This window comes from Gavia stellata, chromosome 4, assembly GCF_030936135.1.
Source record: "Gavia stellata isolate bGavSte3 chromosome 4, bGavSte3.hap2, whole genome shotgun sequence".
NCBI classification, from domain to species: Eukaryota; Metazoa; Chordata; class Aves; order Gaviiformes; family Gaviidae; genus Gavia; species Gavia stellata.
The window spans coordinates 63,063,308-63,088,164 of record NC_082597.1 but is presented as its reverse complement, the minus strand read 5'-3'; the positions used below and the strand labels follow the sequence as shown (position 1 = coordinate 63,088,164).

At 37.4% G+C, this 24,857-nt stretch overlaps 1 protein-coding gene across 1 annotated transcript in view; it reads right to left on the bottom strand.

The window, feature by feature from the left end:
* Window positions 1-3,518: 3,518 nt before the first annotated feature.
* The window catches only part of GNPTAB (N-acetylglucosamine-1-phosphate transferase subunits alpha and beta), a 48,483-nt gene continuing 27,144 nt past the window's right edge, over window positions 3,519-24,857 (bottom strand). The window contains exons 10-21 of the mRNA XM_059816524.1: window positions 23,694-23,864; window positions 21,884-22,007; window positions 20,927-21,130; window positions 18,684-19,789; window positions 17,479-17,678; window positions 16,985-17,204; window positions 15,822-15,935; window positions 13,088-13,173; window positions 11,180-11,278; window positions 7,311-7,478; window positions 5,845-5,935; window positions 3,519-4,672 (exon numbers count right to left, since the gene is read on the bottom strand). Of these exons, the coding sequence (XP_059672507.1) occupies window positions 4,595-4,672; window positions 5,845-5,935; window positions 7,311-7,478; window positions 11,180-11,278; window positions 13,088-13,173; window positions 15,822-15,935; window positions 16,985-17,204; window positions 17,479-17,678; window positions 18,684-19,789; window positions 20,927-21,130; window positions 21,884-22,007; window positions 23,694-23,864 (2,661 nt within the window). The 3' untranslated portion in view covers window positions 3,519-4,594. The remainder of the gene's footprint in view (window positions 4,673-5,844; window positions 5,936-7,310; window positions 7,479-11,179; window positions 11,279-13,087; window positions 13,174-15,821; window positions 15,936-16,984; window positions 17,205-17,478; window positions 17,679-18,683; window positions 19,790-20,926; window positions 21,131-21,883; window positions 22,008-23,693; window positions 23,865-24,857) is intronic.

Sequence of the window (24,857 nt, the reverse complement as noted above, 5' to 3'; positions counted from 1 at the left end):
TTCTGCTGAAAAACAATAAACTAAATTATGCACATTCTTAAGGTGCCTGCCTGCTCGACTTCCATTATGTTTATTATGGATTTTGTCATATCCAGTACTGCATTCCCAAAAAGCTATGCCAATATTCTATTTTACAAAATACAGAAATGATAAACCATAAAGAACAGTCTCATTCTACAAGCCATCCCACACTAGACAAATATACACACACATATGCCATTTTTAAAAATCATGGGCAACTTTCACTTTCTGAATCATCTTTATTTTTAGCTATCATGTCTCTGCATTCTGTAATGTAACTAATGAGTTTCTGTATTTGTAAATGTTTTACAAATACACTGCCCTCTTAAAAAAACAATATTTCTTTGCTTCAGTAATACTAATTTTTATATATTCTGTGTATTTTTATGAATATTTAAGGAGTAACATATCTATTTATAAGGAAAAGAGCATAGTTGTAATTCTTAAATGCATGAGTGACAAAATAAATTTTTTTCCTTAGCACTTTATTGACAATAGAAAAAATATACAACAGGAAATAGCAAGCTATGAGTCCTTGCTGAAATATTTCATCTCGTTACCTTTGTTTGATAGCAAGAGGTATGAAGCATTTAAAGGTGTCACATGACATACACTTTTAAAAATCCTTCAAAAAATAACAGGATTACTTGGAAGATGGAAAGAATACAGAAAATAATCAGCTGTAAGTACCCTGTTTTCCAAACTGAGCAAGATGTGACTCAGCAGTAGATAAACTTCTCATTCTAGACACAATTCAACACAGCTAGAAATATCAACAGGTTTTCCACAAGCCAGAACAAAGATAGATCTGAAAATTTTCACACTCTGAAACTGAGAACTGCAGTAAAGATCTTTTGAATTTCCAGGACTGTGAAGTTCCCTCAACATTAACAGCTGTCTCACACACCTGAGCTTCGCATTTCTATTTTTTTAATTAGTTGTCCATAGCTATGAAAATGGGTTTTTAACCACGTATTACATGGATATATACAACGTGATCACACTAAGCTACTAAGTAAGGAACACTGCTTTTTAATAACCAGCTTTTTCTGTGGTTGATGCTTCTGTATGGCATGAAGATTTTTAGACATTACATGTTTCTTTAAAAAAAACCAAACAAAACCTCTTTAAATTATTAATTAGAAAATCAAAAGCTCTTGCATTAAAATTATCCTCAAATGAGAGAAAATTTTCAAGGCTTATTCTGCTTTTCAGCTACTGTGGCTGTTCATTTGAGGAAAGTACTGGTATGGCATCTGGCTGTGCATGTCGCTGTGCTGCCAAATAAACTGCAAGCATGAGCAGAAATTTATTTACATACATTTTCTCTCACATACAAGCACCTTTCTTCGTACTGAAAATCGGTACATGAAGCAGAACTCCCCAGTCCCTCCAGACACTGCAAAACAATCTCGCCACCTCATGAACCCATACAGCCTTCACCCATCCCGTGTAGCTACCTGTTTTAGCTGATTCAAGTATCTTCAATCCACAGCTGTGTCTTTAACAACGATTTTTCACAGAAACTTGCCTCCTTTTTTCACCCTGCCCAAAAAGATGTGGAATAAACCTGTATTTGTGTGAATCTCCAACGTGGGGCTTTTCACAATGGGGGCCCACCTGTTTCTACCTCAGAGCAGCAAGGGAAAGTTGGGCCCACACCACTGCCACAACAGGCTTCGAGGGGAAGCCACTGGGGTGTCAAGGGCTGAGGGCCACCGCGATGTCCTAACCCTGTTGCTTTCTCTGCGCCCAACCACCTTTCATCCCTCCCCCTCCGCCCTGCGATGGTCTCTTCTCCACTCTCACTGCCTCACGCCCGGGCAGCGCCCACCACGGCCGCCGTCGCCTCACACGGTGGGGACCCACCAGCGGCAGGGAGAGAAGGCGCCTCACACCCTCCCGCAGACGAGAGGGAACACGGCTCCGTTTCAAACGCCTCACCCCGACTCACACCAGAGCCTCTCGCAGCCCTCACCCTCCCTTCGGCGCCCCCGCGCGTGTGCCGGGCGAGGGAGGCAGTCAGGGATGACAGGACGCGGTCCCGCCTCAGAAACTCCCACCCCAGAGGAAAAGGCGCGAAAGAGGGCGGCCCGCACAAAGGGGAGGGGGTGCATGCGCAATGACCCCCGCCATGGGGCCCTCAGAAGCGGTACCTGCAGTCTAGGGGGGGCACGTCGGCCAGGTTCAGCATTAAACTCGTCTAAACCTCACCTACCTTTATTCGTTTTTATTTTTTAAATAGAAATAGCTTGAAATTCTCGTTCACACAACAAAAAGTCTGCAAAATAGGTTGTTAAGGGTAGATGTAGGGTAGGGTATGGTGCCGAGGGAGGACTTTTCCTTAAGTCAATGCAAACAGGCAATATTTCCCCAGTCAAGTAAATTTTACAAACTACATGTTTCATATTTTTCTACTGTTCTTACAGGCTTTTCTGTCCTCACCAAATGAGGTATTTTACTCTTTACTTATGAGGACCAAATACAAAATATAGCTTAAAAAAAAATAATCCTAACACAATTTCAATTTTCAATCTTCTCATTAACCGCAATCATTAGAGAAATTTTACTCGGTATTTCCTTCACTAAGCTTAAGTTTTCCCTGGGTCTGGCTGGGGTGAAGCTAACTTTCCAGCCCCCGTGGTGCTGCATTTTAGGCTGGTGACCAGGAGGGTGCTGGCAAGGCCGTACTGTAGCGCTTCTACTTGTCCGATTCCCTCCCTCATCCTTCTGGCAGGAGTGAGTGGCTGGGTGTGTGGGTGCTTGGTTGCCACCACAATACTGTTCGCATCTTATCTCGCCTCCCTTGCTTGCTTTCTTTTCAGGTACTGTGCTCACAAATTTCAGCAGTGATTTTCAATGGATGCCTCTCAGCATGTTTATGGTACAACTCTTGGCTATTATTGCTGGAGTTAAAACGCCATGAACTTACCTTCAGAACTGCTTAAACAGAAGTGAATTGCAGTGACAGCTGAGCTACCTACGTAAACTATACGTAACTTCAGCAGAAAAACTGACTTAAGATTTCAACCAAGTTTCTCCAACTATTTTGATTAGAATGCCAAAGATTAGTTTAAAAAAATAAACAAACAGATCCTAGTCAAACTTGAATCTATCTAGTAATAGTTTGAAGTGTAAGAAGCTATCAAAGCTTTCATGTATTTCTTGAAATGTCTCATTTTCTGCTAGATTTAAACTACTTATATTCTATGTTTCAGCACAATATGTATTGCTAGCATAAAATATAACCTTAATTAAAGTGCTTGCATTTTTACAGTGATCAAATGTTTGATTCTACTTTGAGAATCCATTCATGCTTCAAATTAATATTAAATTATTACTGTTGGAAGTTTAAGGGGAAAATAAGAACTTTTAACATAAGGATTCATACGCATTAATGGCCAATTTATCAAAATGGGTGAGTTTTGGTTTACTTTAAAAACAGAAACAGACAAAACTTTTATCACATTTTAGTTAATTTCAAAGCAAAACAAGTATCTTACAATACAGATGAACATACATTTTGTACATAATCTGATTACAAAAATTAATGCTTTTTTGAATAGTGCTAATACAACTAACTGAAGATACACCACCAAAAATTTCTGCTTGAAAAGATTCAGTATCCATTCCTACATAAAACTGCACTATTCTGATGTCTCAGCAAAATACAGGGCCAAACCCTCTTAAATTTAAAAACACCAAAGCTTCATATGTCAGTACAAATACTGTTTTCTGAAGTGAAACACTGCTCCCATACATTGCTACATTAAAACAACTTGTTACCCATTCATATAGAGAGGCACTTTTGCTTTTATATTTACAATACTTCTAAAATACTATACCTTGATCATTTTCATTTGATTACAACCCTCTCTCTGTAATCAAGTCAAGAAATAATACCATTGTATTCTTTGGAATATAATACACCAGATATAAAGTATCTTTCAAATAACCATTAGTTGTTCTTTTAATGTATATTTTTTTTATTAGCATACATTTCTTCCAAATCCCAATTAAATACTACAAATAGGGGGATGAATTGTCACACTGTGCTTTAAAGAATGTCAACATCAATAAATGTATACTAAATCTAAATTACAAGTTACATAATTTTCAATTTTCCCGTAGGGCTAAAAAAAGCAGCAACCACAGATTCGCAAAATGTTTTGGAATGCAACATAAGGACCTGTTAAGCTGATCCCAAACAACTTTGCCTTCCAACATTTTATCTAGTTGGCAACATCCACTGCAATAAATGCAGCTACGTTTCTTTAGGTAACCCTTTTTATAAAAAAGGATAACATGGCCATGAACTAGCAGCTGTAAAGTAAGATCTGTTGAAAACTGCCTATGTACAGGTTTCCTGCAATTATTTTTTTTTTGTTTTACTTTGTCACAGCTCCAGCAGCTTGTGTATCATGAAGAGTACTGCAGAGATTCTAACTGTAGATGCATGATTTTTTTTTCTTTGTGTCAACGTAGTTAAATCTTAAACCATAAGAGACACTTATGAGAGATTTTAAATGCTTATCACATCTTGAGGTAGACTGATCTCCAAAATAGAGCTCTTCTACACTTTGATTCGTTCATGACCAACTTCCTTTTGGATCCTTCTCCTTGGAAAAATCTTTCTTTTAAGTGCAATTAGCTGAAGGGAGGAAAAAAAATACAGTATTTAGTTCTCTGCTGGGCTAGAGGTACACAGCTGGTCAGGCTTTCATCCTAGAAACTATAAAATCTGTACCATCCATGTTTATAGTCAATACTGTCCTTTTTTTTTTTTTTCCACTGCACAGTTATTTACTCAACTTCATCTATTAGGCATACATGTTTCCACTGGACTTCTCAATAACCAGAATACAGGCAGAAAGTGAAAAATACAGTATGCCTATATTCTGATTATTTTGAAGTTAATTTGTGTATTTAAATTAATGTAACACCAGACTACATTCAGTTTCTAAAAGATCAACACAAAGCTGGCATCTTAAAACATTATTTATATACCTAGCTGTACTACTGAGTTGAATACCCCCTTCCAAAACTAAGTTAACTAATGGAGGGCAAGTTTTCAAATATATACAAAAGGCTGAAAAATCAAGGGAAAGATTCATGCAAAAGTTACAGGTGGGGAAAAAATAATAATCAAAAGCCAACCTTTCAAGAATTACACTCTCTTCATCAGACCACGGAAAGTGTTACTTAAGGCCCCAACCTGCAAAGAATTACCCATATGATTTGTTCCATTGACTCCCTCTAAGCTTAGCAGGATTAATCATGTTCAAGAAATCCATCTTATGCTTGCAGAAGTGGAGGTGTTTTTTTCCTTCGAGTCTGATTCAAAACCTTTTGAATTCAATAGGAGTCACTGCAATTACTTAGGGATGAGATTTAGACAGGGCCCCTAAATACCTTGAGATCCTCTTCAAGACTAGAGTATTGCTATTACTTCAATTTTCTTCCTGTTAACTTACTTCGCACTTTCACCAATATGTGTGTTAATAGACCAAGACTTTCAAAAACAATTACTGATTTTGTACATCCAAATTTAGCACACTTATGATGGACTTGACAGTCAAAGTGCCTGAAAAGGGAACACCACTCTCCTTCTCCCCCATAGGGCTCTCTTTTCAAGGAATCTCAACTTGATGACTTAAAAATGGAAGCAACTAAATCATTGGTCACGTACCATCTTTTCTTCCTTTATGAAAGAAAAATCCTAGCTACTTGTCAAAACCTATTTAAGAAATCCATTTTATGTTATCCTGAAGATACAGCGATCTATTAAATGTTATAGAATTGATAAAAAGTTATTAATTTTACCTGTTCAGCAAAAAATGATATTACTGTAAATACAATAAGCGTTACTAGAACACAATGGGTCCAGAATTTGAGCTTGTCTCTATATGCCCTCCTGCACAAAGAAAGAAGGAAACAGAAAAACAGCTTCATATATTATAAATGCAAATATATAAACTTTAAAGATTTTCCATGAAACAGGCAAAGTAAGTTTTTTCCAGTACTTAAAGGGTGGCTGGAAAGAGGACAGAGGCTCTCTCTTCACAAAGAGCCACATGCAGAGGACAAGAGGCAACAGGTACAAGTTGGACTGGGAGAGGTTTCATCTTAATATAAGAAATTTTTACAGTGAGAACTACCATTCACTGGAACAACCTCCCCAGGAACGTGGTAGAGTCCCCACCACTGGAGTTTTTCAAGACACAACTGGACAGGGTGCTAGATAATCTCATCTAGGCTCCCTTTCCCACAAAATGTTGTACCAGATGATCTTTTGAGGTCCCTTCCAACCTGGGCTGTCCTATGATTCTGTAAAACATTTTGATAAACATAGATTTCCACCAGCACTTCAGCATGCTTTAACCCACCCTGGTAGAAATCTGCTTTGGCTACAAACAAGTCAAAATAAAGTGTTCTTTGGAACCTAACAAAGTCTTGATGGATGTCCTCAAAAAGGGAGTCAACAATGTGTCTACTTCTCCAGCCCAAATTTCTACAGCTAACTGCTGAAATGGGTTTGCCCTCCACTCCCTCTGCCACTGCTACAGCAGGGCTTGTAGCACTACAATCCACGCCTATTCTTGTCACCTACAATCCTTCCGATTCCTTCTACAGTTCTCTAATATTTTCTCTTTCCTTACTAACAGGTATTTCTCATACTTTGCTGATCTGCAACGAAATTACTGTAATAGTCATCTTGTCTCATTTTTATCACTGTACCTGCCAAACTTTTGCTTGTATTCTCAAATCAACTACCCCAATTTCTGAAGTTATTAAAGTGGCAAGAGGTAAACACATATAAAAATTTCACACATTATGTAAAAATGAGACACACATCTATCTTTTCTGATGATTATCCAGCTGATTATTGCTGTCTGACAGATAAAAAAAAAATCACTTAGTGAGAAATATAACAGTTTATATTGCCCCTGTGCAACAGGCATTCCAAACAATGTTTTTTTGTTTCTGGGCTGCTTTTTTTTTTTTAACACATTTAAAGAAAGCCAGAAGTCCTGAATTACTTTAAAAAATAATATTTTTCTTTGAAGTAGGTTAGGACCAATCAATGAAATATTAATGACTTTATGAGCACCAGAAAGACCCAAATCCTGCAAACATCAAATTTTAGTCCATTCAAATATTTTCACATAATTTTCACTGTTAACTCCTAAACGACAATACTGGGGGGAAAATAAATGGCTTTTACCAGTATATTCTATAATTATATGGTATCGCACCACAATAAATTGAAGAGAACCTGTGTAACATACCATTCTTGGAGTTCATGCATGTGAAGGAAACGATTCCGATATTCTCTTGGCAGTTCAAATTGGGAAGGTATGGGAAACATTGATTCATAAAAATCCCTAAGCACTGCTTTCACTGTCTGAGCATCCTTATGATTGTGATCAATATTGTCATTTAAGCAAACAAATTTTCTAGAAAACAAGAAGTCTTTGTTAGAATATTTCCTTTAATAACATAGCAAAGGTTTTGGCAAACCAAGAACACAAACAGAATCCTTTTAAACAAAATTGATACAGTATCCTTTTGAAACCACTTTGATACATTTGATAGTGGTGATCAGTTTCCGTGTTGTTGCATTATTTTAAATTAATTTGATTTTAAGTCTAAGAGGACCAAGGCTGACAGCGAGTCAAAACCTCTGAGGATCCAATAACAAGCCACATTTCTTTCTCTTCTATTTATATAATGCTGCCATCTAACGGGCACTAGTATGCATCATCCCAGAGCCCACCACTGGGTACAGACAGCAGATTAGAAGGCCTGCATTATGATTTGGCCAAGGGGTTTTATAGTTTTAAATAAATTATCATGAGTGAAATATCTTAAATAACAAAGTGACCTCCACTGTAGGAGGTAAACATACTAAATTATTAATATTGTACTGTGTATGCTGCTCTCTTCAGAGAAAGTCAACATAAAACCTATAGAAGAATGTACAAGAAAGAAGGCAAAGCTTGGTCCCCAGGCTTTGAGTTACTGAGAATAGTATATAAATTGGGCAGGATGTGACTTGAATCACAGACCCAAAGCTGAACTTGTATAATCAAGCAAAATGCAAACAACAACCTGGATAGGATTTATATGGAAATCACTGTGAACAAATAAGCATGCTCCCAATAATGCCTCTTGCAGGGAGTTGTTTCTCATATAAGAAACACTCAACTATCTAAGTTACTGCAAATTACTGAAATTAAAGCAGCAGCTAGTGTGCTAGACTGCTATGTACCCTTGGCCACTCTGACCTGGTGCTTGACAACAAAAATTCCCTTTCCCACATATGGGCAAGGTTATGTGCTTTATTTATATTGTGAGATACAAGACCCTTACATTTTCCCAGAGGGAGAAATCATATCTGGTGACATATGCCTTGTAATTGCTAACCTTTGTAAATAAGTAGTTCTGGTCAGCTGTATCCTCTATAGCATGGTGTGCTCTTTCAAAGAGCAAAGTTCAGACTTCCTACATGAAGCTGGAAATAAGCAGAACTCTAGAGTACGTGAATTGGCCTACACAAGGCATTACCACTTTTCCTCAGCCTGTACTGAATCTGGCGTAATTGATAACTTTGCTCTAGACAATTATGTGTAGGGGACAAACAGTCATTCAAATTGCTACATCTAAGAACAAAATATGCCTCCTCTCTTCAAAGATGAGCAGACTATGTCTACGCTGTCAAGTAATACTATGCAAAGCAGCTGGTTATGGCAATCATATATCTATACTATAAGCATTTTGGGAGTTCACTCTGGACTATTCATGACCTTGTCCCTTGGACTGGCAGCTCATTAGCCCAGGGAATGCAGTAGCTGCACTCCTGGAGTGTATATCCCTGTTCAGGTTCATTTAGAAGAGATGCAGTTTACATACTGATAGGTTGCTGCACATAGCAAACCAAAGCACAGTGAGTGGGAGTGATGAGGATATTAACCTGTTTCAAATGGAAAAACTGTTCTAATTCATCCAAAAGAAACCAAATCTGAAATTCCTTTGGATATTCCAGAATTAATGCCTTGATGATTAAGGGTTACTTTTTCTTAAGGATACAAACCAAACATTTTAGGCAAATCACTAAGTGAACAATACTTTTAGTTTGTCTCAAGAGAGGCACGGAATACCTGTTTTTAGACAATGTGTATAATTATTATGCTGTTTTATATGCAGGGAAAACATGGCAAAGAGAAGGAAACAGCATGCCTACATAGCCATGCCAGCTCTCCTTTGCTAACAAGATATGACCACAGTACCGCACTATACTTCACAGGAATACAGCCCAAGCAATTGACTCAACCTCCCTTCACAAACCAGCCAACAATCTGGGACTACAATACATGATTGTTCCTTCAGAGAAAAAAAACAAAAACAAAAGGGTATGCCTATATGGAGTCTCAGGCTGAGACTGCGTGCCAGTGCATCATATGAAAATTAGGGAAGATTCAAGACAGATCAGCTCACCTGCCTCATCTTGCCTGCTGAGGTTCCTGAGACAACAGACTAGACACCCTTACTCAAACACATCCTCATCTAAGGATGCAATCACTCCAGAGAACTGGCAGCTCCATTTTAAGTTGCTAGAAGGCCTCAATCCATTAGGCATACTCATACCACAACCAACACAGCATCAGGATCAAGTCTGACATCAGCAACCACCCTTCAAAATAAGAAGCCAGTGATTGCAAGCACGAACTTGAACACTGAAGGTATGAAACTCATGTTACATGCCCTCCTTGGGCCTAACAGAAGGCTTGAATTCACACCTACATTTCAAGTAGTAGTCCTGGCCAGAAGATACAAAGAAATGGAGGAGGAAGGGGAAGTGGCAGGATGAGTTAGGGCACTGCCCACTTTTCTTTTGAACCAGGTCATTGTGAGAACTGTAATGCAGAAGTTATGGGGCCAGAAGGCACTCTTGTAAGGAGGAGCAATAGACACAAACCACCTTCAGCTGCAAAATGTCCCAAGACCAGTATTGCCTTTTCTGAATGAATGGCCTAGCAAGTAGTACAGTGGAAGAAGCAAGTTAAAATCTGCTCTTTATCTACAAATGCAAATAATGGTGTAGCTTTACAGGCAGCTGAGATTACCCAATAGTTGGCTGAGACCTGCTAAAGGTTTCACTTTCCCTGGCCTGAGGTATCTGGTCCTACCTTCCTCCTTGCTCTGGTTTTTGACATTTGTCAGGTCACTCCTTGAGGACAAGCTCATTAAATTGGCAGAGAACTCTCTAGTTTTCTGAAGACAGAAGTAAGATGCAAGATAAGAGTGTGCAACTGAGAGGAAGGAAGGAGTCAGGTGGAGACACTGTCTCACTTCCAAGACAGCTGGCTATTAAATTATCTCACCATGTCTTGTTGAACACTAATTTTATGCAATGGGCTCAGGACTACAGTTAAACGCTTCTGTGAAGCGGATTCAGACTTGAGTCTCAAATACAGCATCCTTTGCTTTCTTTACAAGGTGGTTGCTGTGAAATGTATTCCAGGACATTTATTTTCTCCATTTTTCTCACAGTCATTTCAAGAGCCTAATTCAACACTACAGAGCCTACTCTCAGATTTGGGTATCTAAAACTTTCACCACTGCAGCGCGGAGAAACAGAGGACTACCTTCCAGCTTTGGATTGTTTCTCACCAAATATTTAAAAAACAAACCTCTTGCCATGTTGTAACAGAGCATGAAAGCATAATGGATATGCAACACTGATTTTGCTACAAAATAATCCACGCCTAAATTTTATTTTAAAATTGCTACATAAAGCAGATCAAAATGCTCTTCCTCTAAAATAAAACTGTCTGCAATATAAACTGTATGCTCTCTAGAATGGCAAAAATTAAAGCCTCAAAAATAGCTGAAGTTTGTAAGTTTTCAAAGGTTTTAGACATCTAAAAATGTAACAGAAATTAATAACACAGCAGATGTTAGCATAACAGAGAAATCAGTCACCTAACTTCAGTTAAATAGAAAAAATAAGTACTTTTAGTTAAAATTGATCTTGCCCTGTAACACACAGTGTAAAAATACATTTCAATAAGTTATTTTTTTTCCAACACACAAACAGGTGAAGCAGAAAATTAAAACCACCATAAAACTTCATACAAATCAAGAAACAGGATACCTGGGATTTTTTCGTATGTCATCCAGCTGACCAACTACATGAGAAACATTTGTGCGAATCATTTTGAAGGCAATTTCCTCTTCTCCCATGATTTCAAACCTTATTGTTAAAAAAATTTTTATACATTAGTAGAACAACCTAAAGTCAGGTTCAATAAATATTAATTTAATCTTTTATTTAATAACTTATTTCTAATCTGACTGTCCAACCTTCATTAGAATTTATAATTTGATTTCTATCAGTATATTTACATTTTTCAGCTAATGCTCCTGCACAGAACCACTTTCCTATAGATTTATTAGTAGCAACCCAGAAACCAAAGAACTGAATTCTAATACCAATTACGTAAAATACAAGGTTTGGCATAAGAGTAACAATTAATCTGAAAGTAGACATAATACTTACTATGCTCTTTATGTGGTTTTTTTTTAAAATACATACAATTAGTAATTTATTGTAATTTATAATTAAAATTCAGACATGAGAAACCTGTTCTTATTATCTAATCACCGATCCCAGAAAAATCTTAAAATAAAATTACAGCAGAGTATATAAAACTATAACCTTAAATACAAATAAAACCTTCCTTACCCACCTAATCAATAACTTGCAGACAAACCAAGTGTATTAAATGTAGAAGTATATCATCTCTGAAGGGTATCTTGACTCTGGAAGAGCATTTGACACCCTTTTAACAGTCTTACTAGAGATATCATGCTATATTTTTCACCTTTCTTATCTTGACATAAGAAAAAAACCTGCCTGCTCCTTGAAGTCTCACCTGAGAACATACTCCATTTATAAAGCTCATAAAACTAATAATACAATTATTTAATATTGAAGTTCAATAGAACAAAAAAGCAGCTCTTATCTTAAACTGATTTATAGTAATGTATTTATGTCATTAAGCACAGCAAATCCTTGCCTCCACCCCAAAATTTTTCGATCTCATTTGTTGTGTTAGCTTTTCAGTTTTAGCATAAACTGTCCTGGGAAGGGAATTCTTTACAAAGCTTACAGCACAACTTGAGGTACTATGAATTAATGTATACTAATGACCAAAAGCTGCCCTAAGCAGCACCCATAACCTCCTTTCATCCTACAGTTTTATTTGACTTTGTAGCCACTCCTGGGGCAAATGCATGCTTCATAGACTCCCCACCATTCTCCCCTGCCCAACACAACTCACGAAGCAATGGACAGGAGGACAAGGCTATAAGCTCCACACCAGCAAACAGGCTCATTGGCACGCAGTTGGTTTGCAGGTTTCAGCGAAGAAAGATCTGAGAGAACCTGCACCTCAGGCAGATCTCCGCAAATACAATTATACAAACAAACTCACAGTCATGATCATGGTTTGTCCTGCCCTTTCCAAAAGGGGATGGAAACCCTTTTCTTGTCCCCCTCCTTCCCTACCTGTCTCTCTGCCTCCGTGCAGGAAACCTACAAGGTAGTTTGGGCTAAAATGCTTTTTCTTTTCTTAAGCTTCAGTAGAAGAAAGGATGAAGGATTTACAACTTCTAGGTACAGGACAGGCTCTTTCCTCCTTTGTGTGCTACTTTAACTGCCCTCACTCACTACATATAGTCAACTTATATAGCCATCTAAAGATACTCTGGCTTACTGTTGTATAACACAAATTAGGGTCTGGCCCAAGATGACAGTAGCAGCACAGAAATATTTAGTCTACTAAGTAAGAAACTGTGGAAAAAAAAAAAATCACATTGCTCTGCATAATGAAAAATACGTAAGTAGATATCAGTATGTTTCTTCAGTTGCACTGTTAAAGTAAATTGAGCTAAGATTTGTTAACATACATATACTATCTTTGGTCATGTATGCATTTAGACCTCTTCTTATTACTTTACAAAACCTAGCATGGCTTTTCACAGGACTGTAACAACATACCTGTATTTGTTTTTGTCCTTGTATGCCTTACGAATTCTGTCAGTCACAGCTTTGCAATTAGTCACTAGGTTTTTTGTTACTGGAGGCTGGAAGAAAACATTGCTTAGATTATAGGTTACTGAAAATTACAGAGTCTGTTATAAAGATCTATTTTGTCGAAAACTTATATTACAGCTAGAAAGGCCTGCGTTACACTTTATTCTCCTGGAATGAAAAGCGCTAGTTTCTTGATCAACTGTTGAGGGGAAAAAAAAAAAAAAAAAGATACTGGTGCATAACATCACGATTTCCTATGCATACATGTATTATATGAAAAATACAGATTACTTTTGGCAAAAACATTACAACTTCTAGATTTTATGCTCAATAAAATATTCAGAAAATGTAGCTCATTTGACAGCTGTCTTTGACATTCCTTTGGTAGAGACTACCAGTAACACTGGCCAGGCAAACTCTGCAGAACAGCTGATACACATTAAGCCTTATTTCTATCACAAGCTATGTTGAAACAATTCTGGGAAATAAAATCCCTGTTCTCAAGGGAAATACCATAGAAATATCTATGGCAGTAAACACATTCCAAGAAATTTAGCTGTTGCAGACCACAGAAGTAAAAATAAATTAAGCCTCTGTGCTAAACACAAACACTATTTTGTCACTATTTGAACTGACTGATAACATTAGTACATTAGGCATTACTGCTTAATTAGTAATATTTTACTAACTCTCCACAAAGATTTAAGTAATTTGACATTGTTCCCAACCACTGCAACTTATTTTTAACCCCATCTTAAAACTTATTCATAGCAGCCATCCTTTATTACTACTCTTCAAAGTTTTTACTTCACAGACTTTTGCAAACTGAGTTGAGAGTCATGAAGAGGCAAAATGAAGTAAGGCTATACTGGATGTAATGTTCTCAGACTGTGCAAGATTCTCAAATCCACAATTCCATTTTTTCAAATCAGGCTGACACAATGGCTTTCCAGAGAACTTTGCTGGAATTCAGACTTAGGGGAAAATATTTTTAAAACCTTGTAACATAACCTGATAAGAATACAAGGCAGGATAGCTGTCCAGAGGGGAGGAAAAAATAAAACGAAAAGAAAAAATAGTCAATGTCCATATACATTTATCTACACACATTGTAGATCTCTGTACTATGGTTTGCATGTGTTGGGGATCAATAATGCTCTTCTACTACCCAACAGTTCATGATCTGTACTCATCAAAATTATTTTTGCTTTGATACAGTATTGGTTTGAAGCTATAAAACACCAGGTCATCAATTTAGCAAAGGACACTCACATTTTTTTCAAATGCATAGGTTGAAGCAGGAATTAAATTCTCATTGTAAAAAGAAATTTAGGTATTAGCATCAGTTCTAAAGATTCTACATTCCTAAATTCCAACAGATTTTAATGATAATTTAACTACTAAAATAGAAATTAAGGACTTAAATCCTTAAGGAACATCTAGTCCTAAGACCTCATTTTTCACAGAATGGTTTAGATTGGAAGGGACATCGGGAGTTCATCTAGTCCAACACCCCTTCTCATGCAGGGCCACCTAGTGCCAGTTGCCCAGGACTATGTCCAGACGGCTTTTGAATATCTCCAAGGATGGAGACTGCCCACAAATGGGCAACCTGTATCAATGCTTGGTCACCCTCACAGTAAAAAAGTGTTTCCTGATGTTCCGAGGGAACCTCCTGTGTTTTAAGTTTGTGCCCATTACCTCTTGTCCTGTCACTGGGCACCACTGAGAAGAGCCTGGCTCCATCTTCTTTGTGCCCTCCCTTCAGATATCTATATTCATTGATGAGATCCCCCCTTGAAACTACTCTTCTTTAGGTTAAACAGTTCCAGCTCTCTCAGCCTTTCCTCATAAGAGAAATGCTCCAGTCCCTTAATGACCTTCATGGCCCTTCACTGGACTCCCCCCAGTATCTCCATGTGTCCCTCGTACTGAGGAGCCTGGAAATGGACCCAGAACTCCAGGTGCGGCCTCACCAGTGCTAAGTAGAAGGGAAGGGTCACCTCCCTTGACCTGCCAGCAACACTTTGTCTAATGCAGCCCAGGATACCATTAGCCCTCTTTGTGAGGCAAGGGCACACTGCTGGCTCATGTTCAACTTAGTGTCCACCAGGACCCCTAGGTCTTTCTGCCACACTGCTTTCCACAGCTAGGTAGCCCACAGCATAATACTGGTGCATGGGGTTGTTCCTCCCCAGGTGCAGGACTGTGCACTTCTTGCTGAAATTCACAATGTCGCTGTCAGACCATCTTTGGAAGTTAACAGGAGTTAAACTGAAGTCTTCAAATTATGAAGAATTATTCTAAAGATGTCCATCTGATGGTTTGGTGTTTTTTTTGGGTTTTGTTCTGTTTTTAAATACATGGGTTATAATTCAGAAAAAGACTTATCAGAAAGTTCCAGTCAGAGAAGTATTTGGCTTATTGTCTTTCTGGTTCAGAACAGTGAATTTTCCTAGCAAGGATGACTTTTTAAATCCCATATATAATAATATTCTAAAGCTCAGCTTTATTTTGCCTTTGAAGGAAACTAATGGCTCTCTAAGTTAGGAAGTAGCTTGTAAAATTTTCATTTTAAAACACTTACCTCATGTGCACACAAGTAGAAATTTTTGTAAATACTTTCCTTCCAGAAATCACACCACCTTCTCAAGCTCAGTAAAGAAACCAAGCATCTTTTAAAACCAATGTTTCTTACCAGATTGGGATCATAATATGCTTCCTGGGTTGGTGGAATGACATGGATCTGAGTGATGTTGGCAGGAAGAGCTTTAGAGCAATTTATTAGCATTTGTTCTAGACCCGTTAAATCCTAACAGAAAGAGAAGAAAAAAAAGATAATACTGTTTTCTCACTGATATAGTTCTAAAAATCCAGGGTGCACAGTCATATTTAATGTTACCTACGTAACAAATTTCCATGCTGCTGTTGGAAAAAGACATAACATTCAGCAGACCCCAATTCAAGAACTGCTGAAGTCAGGGGAACTCTCCATATGCCTAAAGTAAAGAAAATGCTCAGTGTATAGTTGAACTGACACCAGACAAAGCATGACAATGTAATTTTCATTTTTTAATGAAAAACACACTTTTACTGCTGATGTCAGGACAGAATTCCCAAACCAGCAGTGGCATATTAACCCCCCAATCAAGCAAACAAATGGAAAAGTGAACTGAAAGGACAGGAAGAATTTTTTCTGACTAAGGTACAGGTCAGGAACACAGTAAAGCAGGGCTGTGTTCCAGCTATGCCAATAATCTTATGTGCTATTTCAAGAACAAATTATTAGTTTGTGTTGATTCCTCTCTGTAAAGCAGAAATAGTACATTTCGTTCTCTACTAACTGTCTCTAAGAACGTAAGTCCGACAAAGACCATGTCTCTTTGTTTATGAGGTTCCCAGAAAAACAGAAATGTGAATCTTTGTATACAGTCATAGTATTTACTACGATGACTTCTTTGCTACGCTTTTTCTCACTTCTTTCTTTAGGCCACAAGTTCCTCAGGGCAAGGACTATCTTATACTATGTGCAAGAACAAGAGTAAGCACAGCAGGATCCCACTCTTCACAGTGGCTTCCACCAGTGAACATCTTTTCTGACAAACTCACACTAACTGCTTTCTTGAACTCGGACACCAGTGATCCATTTTTCTGATGCTGCTAGAACTCAATTTAATTGCTGACTCCATATAACAATGATAAAGTAGAACACAATGTTATATTCTCCATGTAAAATTTAAGAATTGCCAAGTATTACATACAGATGCTATAAGCAAGAATAAATAAAGATTTTACTCATTTTAACAGTTTTGGACTTTAAAACTGCAGTTACTCTAAAAGTTATTGGTAAGGAAAGAGTACCTGCAAACTTAATGGTAGTTCATGGATTCTCGTGGCCAACGTGCGAATCTCTCGGTCAGACAAAATGCCTGACTGGTCCGTATCAACCTTGTCGAAGATCTGAGAAATGTTCAGTGGCTGGACTGCACTCATAAGATAGTAGAAATATGAAAAAGCAAACTGCATATCTTCGGAGTGCCGCACTTTGTGAAATGATGTCTTGTCAAACTCCTCAGGAAACCTATATAAGAATGTAAACTAATTTAGTGCTCCAGTTTCTTAAAGTAAAACATTCCTTACCTAAAAACAAATTCTCATTTAGAATTTTAAAAAGGTCCTCAAAAGTCTCCTTATTTTAGCACATCTATCATGTTGTAATAAATTCCCTATTTCCCTTTTCAAAATATAATTTTAATGAGTAGCCATCAACACACTGGAAATAGCTATAGCAAAGCATCAATAGAAAGGTAGAATTACCTACAGTTTTACATTATTCCAAACAAAGACATACTTACATATCCTGTAGCTCTTGCATAACAGTGCGGTCAATCATGTGAGGCATATGAGCAGGGACTTTCCGAGATGTAAATCCAAATTTGCTGTTTAAAAGCTTATTTACATATCGAAGGGAATCAGCAAATGTATCTTTCAGCTGCCTTCCAAAATGTTTACCATCAGTAAAGTATGACATTTGTTTGAGTAATGACTCTTCTTCCTAAACAGCAGGACAGGCATAAATCAAGGTTACAGGACTAAAAAAGACTGAAAACATTAAACACACAGGAAAAATGACATTTCAGCCAGGTGCCAACTCCTTCAATATTTTAGAACGGGAAGAGAAATTTTGAATATTTTTCTTCATATTCCTTAGATGTCTGTTTAAAAAGAAAAGATAACAGGCAACCTTTTCCTTAAAATTTTCATGCTTTGAGTAAAAGCAGTCGATAAAAAACTTCCTTAATATTTGTCCTCTGACACCTCACACACACATGCTAAAGTCCCTGCTTGCTATCAGATTTATTTGTAATATTGCCTTTTTTTGTTGATTATTCATCCATATTTGAAAAACTGAAGTCCTATGAATATAAAGATTCCTCATGCAAAATCCAATCCCAGGTGAACAGTAAGGTAGTCTTTCAAAAACACAGCCCCTTTGCTATTTGGAGTGGTACAAAACAGTTGCTACCAACAGAAGCACAGGCTCTATCCTCTGTTCTAGAGGTTTTCAAAACTGCCAAAATGCTTTGGCTGGAAGCAGAGGAAGCTTCCTACAGGTTTTCTTGATACTGGATATTCAGTTTTGTTGGTAGACTTTCAATTTAACTTTTAGAACCCAAGTACTTACCGTTACACATATTTTTTACATTTTTTTAAACAAACTGGATCCGTATTTGCATAAATGCAATCAAAACAAAATTTAAGCTTTCTGTTGTAGTGCTGTGTCTGAACAATAGCACTGCACCAACACATAACGAATAAAAAGTGAATCTGACAAAAAAAAAAAAAGGCAGTAGAAAGGGAACAGAAATGGCGATTCAGCTTTTGCCACCTAGCTAAGAGGACCAGATTATAAACAAATTCGATTTTATATGAAAAGTCAAAAGGAGCTTTCAAAAAAATCTCAGTGACGCATTCCAACTTTATAGATCATATTAACAGTATTCAACTAAACGCAGGAAGATGCAACTATTCCAATAAGCAATGACGTTAAGATACTCACATCAAGAAGGTCCTGGAAATACTTCTTTTTCTCCCATGGCAAAAAGCCTTGGTAACTTCCAGCGTAAGACTGTAATTTTCTTCCCACTAGCCCCTCCCTTACATTTATATCCACCTGCACATGCCCTTTTCCCTCTTCCATTCCCTGTGCATCTTCTCCAGTATCTAAATTCCCAGTATGTTTTGATTTCTGGGTTTCCCTTAATATGAGTGCATTCAGTACTTTTTCTCGAGTTTCATTTTTATTTCTCATGCTCTGGGCTGGAAGTGTGGATTTAGGCTTTACTTTATAAATAGGTTTATTTGTGTTCATTGTTACAACAGTCCCCTTTGTTCCTGTAACCCTTGAAGGAACTTCTTCATTTGCTTTTATTTTTATTTTGCCATCGTTTACATCTTTATAAGGCTTCTGCCAGCTGGTACGGTTCTTCTGATCTTCTGAAAGATTATGCACACCCTTCTTTTCCAGTCCTATAATACTCTTTACTGTAGTTAAGAACTGGAAAGGTCTCAGCAGAGCAGCCTTGGATAGGTTAAATCCTTTCTGAGTTATATCACCATTTAGTAGTTTTAAGTCCAGGTTCTGCAGTGCTAGCTGAACATCTTCAGGAAGGAGAGACACATTTACTGATGGTATTATCACCTCTTCATGTAGACTCTCTTTTGTGCCATTTCGATGTCTCCTGACTCTTGGAAAACGTTTTTCTTCAGGAATATCCTCAAATATCATTTCAGCTTCTGGTATTGAAGTTACAGTTTTAAAATCGGAGTTGGATTTTTGCATGGAAGTTGTGTTCGGTTTTGGTTCCTCTCTAGTATCAGCTTCAACAGCTACCTGCATTTTAAACTCTTCATCATTTTTATTTAGAAACGTAAGGTTAAAATAGATCACAGTTGCATTCATGCCGCTATGCATTATGAGGTGGATAGTCTTCCATTTGTTAGCAACTGAAGCATGTCGGATAATTGGATTATCACTATATGAACCCTCAATTCCTTTCTTGGCTATTTCACTGAAGCTGAAGTAGGGCAGACATTCACCTTTGGGAATAATGTAGTAGGTCTGATTAAGCTGAAGCGTCACCTTGTACATCTCTTCAAAGTGATCTGGGGAAAAAAAAACAAGAAACAAACCAAATTTCTGTCAATTTGCAGTGTGACACTTACCTTTCAGTGTTTTTTAATTGTAATGTGCCCAGCTAGATTCACTATATTAGCAGGGAGACAGCTTTGTGAAAGAATACTTACTGTAGCTTCCAGTTTCTTGCTCACCTATCTTTAATAACGAATAACTAGAATATACTCAGATATATAAAGCTGCCAGACATTCCAGTGGTAATTCTAAAAGCCAGTATAATTTATCACTCTTTCAGTCTCTGCCTGAAGAATCTAAGTGGCTCGTTATCACACATCACTTAAAATTATGTATCAGTCATAAGTAACATGCTCATACTACATTTTTGCTACATTTTAGTAGATTAATGTTACAACAGTTGGATTTGACTACTACACTGCATCTTGATTTCAGACTTCCAAAATCAGATAGGCTGAATCGAACTTCTCCCTCCCACAGCAGAGGACAGATTATCTGTCAGCTCTCAATGAACAAAACCTCACCACCAGCAACAGAATTGCCAGTAACACATTTGTCTGAGTGAGATGCAGGGGAGCCTCTACTCTTCTAAACAGGCCAAATCCTTTCATCCCTGCCTATACCACACAGCACTCTCAATCACTTCATTCACTCCTGCTAGTCTTTCATATCAAAATAAACCTCAGACAACTTCACAGGTGACTGAAAGTAGCCTTTGGCAAAAGCCCAGAGCCAGGCTTGAACTCGTGCTGTCAGCATCAGAGAGGTTCTTTAAATTTCTATGGGCATCATCAAGTCAGATGTCCTTATTTGGCTAAAGACTGTTTGCATAGCTGAAATGTAATTTCTCCATTTAAATTGTAAGCCTCTTGGGGCAGGGAGTTTGATGCTTGCTGCTCCTCAAAGTATCAAGCACCCCACCAAAGCTTGGTCAATAATGGTTTTATTAAATAAGGCAGCATATAATATTGATTCAGGTTTGGATTAATGAATACAAGAAGCATCTGACTTTTTTCTTCAGCTGCTAGCAACTCTTTTTCCACAACTGTACAGGGCATCTTAGCCCAATCTGAGAGTAACGATGAACCAAAAAGGTCAGGCAATTCAAGAGAAACCCTACAGAAAGTTTATCAGCAATATATTTTACATACCCTGGCCACAGTCACCAGCATCAAATCCACAGGCGAGGACATTGCAGGCCTGATCACAGAATTTGTCTGCTAGCCAGGAATTAGCACAGCCTTGGTTACAGTATGAAACACCACTTATTCCTGCACCAAATTGCCATGGTGGTCCATTCCCGATACCTCCAACTGCACCTCCACCAGCAACATAGCGACTACCCCCACTGTTACCTACAGGGAGAGAAAAGAAAACCAAAAAACCCCAGTCATTTGAAATCCTTATTTCTGAGGAAAGGCACATTTTAAGCTGCAGTATTAAAGCTAGACTGAAGAGTAGACAACCTTATTTATCACCAGTGAAATTAAAATGGGGAAATGCTAACTAGACCCTGGGAGTTACTGTAAAATCTATAGCGTGCACAATCTCACTGTAGAAGTTTAGGAACCAAATTAAAATTGCAACAGAAACTCCAATGTATTTTGTCTTAACTTCAAAAAGGCAGGCACAAAACTGATTCACTACTTCTTGTACTTGCAGTCTTGATTTTACAGCACCCTAAAGTGGTATCAGTTTCTCAATCCATAAGTACCACTTCATTTTCCTACCCTGCAGTCCTGAAAATTTGATCTAGGAACTAATGGTGCAGCTTCACAGTCCTGTTATTATTTGGATTCTGAGTCCAAATAATATATTTTATATATAATATCTAAAATTAATATTCATAATAATTTGCATTTCAAAAACCTTCCTTTCAGCTAGTCAAATTTGGTACCCAAAGAAAGATTTTCTTATGCTCTACTATTTGCTGTCATTTTCCATAGAAATTTGTAGTTTGCAGGAAATAAGGTTTTCATCTTTAAGCCAACTTTTTTATTGTTATTAAAGGAAGCAAATTTTGTAGTTACAGGAGAATGACAAATTACAGAATTATTCTTATAAGAAAAAACAGTTCACTTTTTCTAAACTTAACATCGCTGTCTTACCAATGCAATCACCTCCATCCCAATCACATGCTGAGTTATTACAGGCTTTATCACAGTAACCATCTTTAATCCATGAGCCAGGACATCCCTCAGCACAGTTTGGCACAGGCCAAGTCAAGTAAACCTGGAACAACATTACAGTCTGAGACAAGGACTGGCAAATAGAAGTCAACTGAGCTTGTTTCTTGGAATACAGACTTAAAAAAATGCCTCCCTGTGTATAGTACCTCAAGTATTCAAAGCTTTACAAAGAGCATTTAAACTCTATTACCTGTGAAATTCATGTTAACCCTTTCAAACAGAAGGAAGAACTGAAGAAATCCCAAGGCTATACAGCAAGGCAGCAATGGCCAGAAATAGAAAGCAAACCATATTCCAATGAAAATTAGTATTTTATCTTTTATCAGATAAAAGGGGGAACTTAAAGTCTGAAACAGCCCTGCAGTTCACTTATTCTCCTGACTCAAAATGTTTCTCCATTACTAACAAGTCATGAGATAAGCAGCACATGTTGAACATAATCCCTGAAACATCTGATCCTCTACGACTTAAATAATTCTAAGAATTGCCAAGATAAAAAAAAGTGTGTGGGTGTGTGTATTTTCAACTGGGGAGGCATTAAAAACCACACACATTTTCCTTTAGGCCTTATTGTTTCCAGATTTTAGCAGCACATTTCCTCCTGAAACACTTACTGATCAGGTTATCACAAACAACATTGCACCTAAGCTGACTTTATCATCATAACTGACAAGAATAACTGAAGAACAATAGAAATGCACTAACAATATGATTTCACAATTATATGCCTACATCATTAAAGATTTAAAAGAACTAAAACCCTCCTAACATCCTCAAGTACCGAAACTGTAATTTTTGGGTAACTTAAACTAATTTTGTACAATCCTTCTGTGTGTGTACACAAGCGTGCACATCTGCCTGCATGAAGTGTTTAATTCAGTGGTCTCTAGTGTCTTGTGTACTGACTGCTTTAATAATAAATATAAAGCTTAGTTTTTTTCCTCCATGTTGCTCTTGTAGATCAAGCTCATGGATAAAAACTCTGCTGGCAACCAGAGTCTTTATGCATGGACTATCGCTAATGTTTCCTCAGCCTGCTTTCCTTGCTTAACCCCAGGTGTTGATAGTAAGTCTGTTGAAAGACTAAATTACTTTATGTTCATGAACATGCAACAATGTATCTTTTAGTAAATAACTATATATATGAATATATGTAGTTTGGGCCAAGATATTATGCGTGTCTCAAACAAAAGTAATTAATGGTAAATTTAAATATTAGACCAGTTTGAATGTCATCTGACCTCAAGTGTTCCCATGGAAGAATTGATTCTGTTTTGTTTTGAACATTTCCCACAAAACAAAAAGAATTTACAAGGGAGGGAAGACTGACAGCTGCCAAACATCACATCAGTCTTACTAGTGCTTCAACAGAAAGTGGGAGAATTAGAGAATGACACTGATAAACTAAAGCATGAAGCCTGACAGAGGAACCATTATAGCACCAGAAAACTGTGCGTGAATATGAATAAAAGTCATTCTGCAACCCAAACATCACATCAACACAGCACCCATACAAAAAAAGACAGAGCCCTCCCCACCCTGCACCTTTGCTAACAATTGTGTAGTTAAGAATAACGAGCCTTTAGAGGTAAAAGGGGGAGTGGGGAGCGAAGGCAAATCTTCTTATATTTGCTCTCCCTTTCAAAGAGTATTTCTTTGATTTTTATTCTATTAGCATAGAAAAGTTCTACATATACTGCTGGTAAAAAATTCTTTCATAATGGCTTACCTTTTGACCTTTAGAGTGACTGTAAAAATCATCAGGCCAAACATCCTTCCCAAACATAACATCATCATTGAGATAAATAAACTTCTGAGAGAGGCCACTGATACGATGAATGTGACTTTCAATAGCTGGTGAACTGAAGGTAGGCAAGTGACTCACATTCTGAAATATTTCCTAAAACAAAAAAGTCCCAACAACCCAAAAACAGATTCAGAAGGTACAAATAAAATAAAAAAACCAACCACCCAAACCATAAAAGGTCAGGCACATCAGATATTTTTCATACTTATCTACTAAAAAAACAGTTTTATCAAGAAGAGTTATGAAAGACAAAAAAAGTGAAACTGTTTTAGCAAAAAACCCTAAAACTTCACTATATCATTTTCCCACACAAAACCATTTTCAAGTCTGCTGCTTAACTAAGAAACTGCACCTGGTTCAATGCAAAGACACAAACTCCTCTTTCACTGGGTACTGGAACGGGCCTATTGACACATATTTATACTTCTCATGCAGTACAGGCTGCACAAAATTTCGAGCAAGTTGAGCCTGTTCCAGCATTCAAAAAGTCAGGATTCTTCCATCTCTTTCAAGTAACTTCACAAGCAGACAGCAACAGAAGTTCAATTAGTATCTTGTTACCACTTAGGTTACACAGGGCTCCTATGGCATGTCCAGATACCAAAATACTCCCGAATTCATAATAAGAAGCTACTAGAGTATTTTTGTTTCACTTATTCAGGAAGCTTGAAGGATTCCCCTTCTCTTTTTAAATAAGCTTTTTAGAAAGCATAGCTACTTTTTTTGCAGCCATCTTCTTGGTTCCAGTAATTGTAATCCATCCTGTCTCAACACAAGCTTATTAGGTTATTACTGGTGCTGACAGACTATTTATGGATTCACATTACATTTTCTTCTCCCCAGTTTTTTTATAAATAGACTTTATAAGGAAATTGGACATGGGTATACGTTAGCTGAAGCCTAAGTATTTGGAAAAGTGGACTAAATGAAGGCTTGATATGTATTCAGTTATCTGCTTAGCCAAAATACAAAGACATACTGGGGTTTAATAAAACCATGGATGGGATGGGGAAGAGGTGGTCACTTCTACCTTCCAAATAAACGCAGCCTTTAGCTGAAAGAGGATAACTACATTTTAAAACAAAC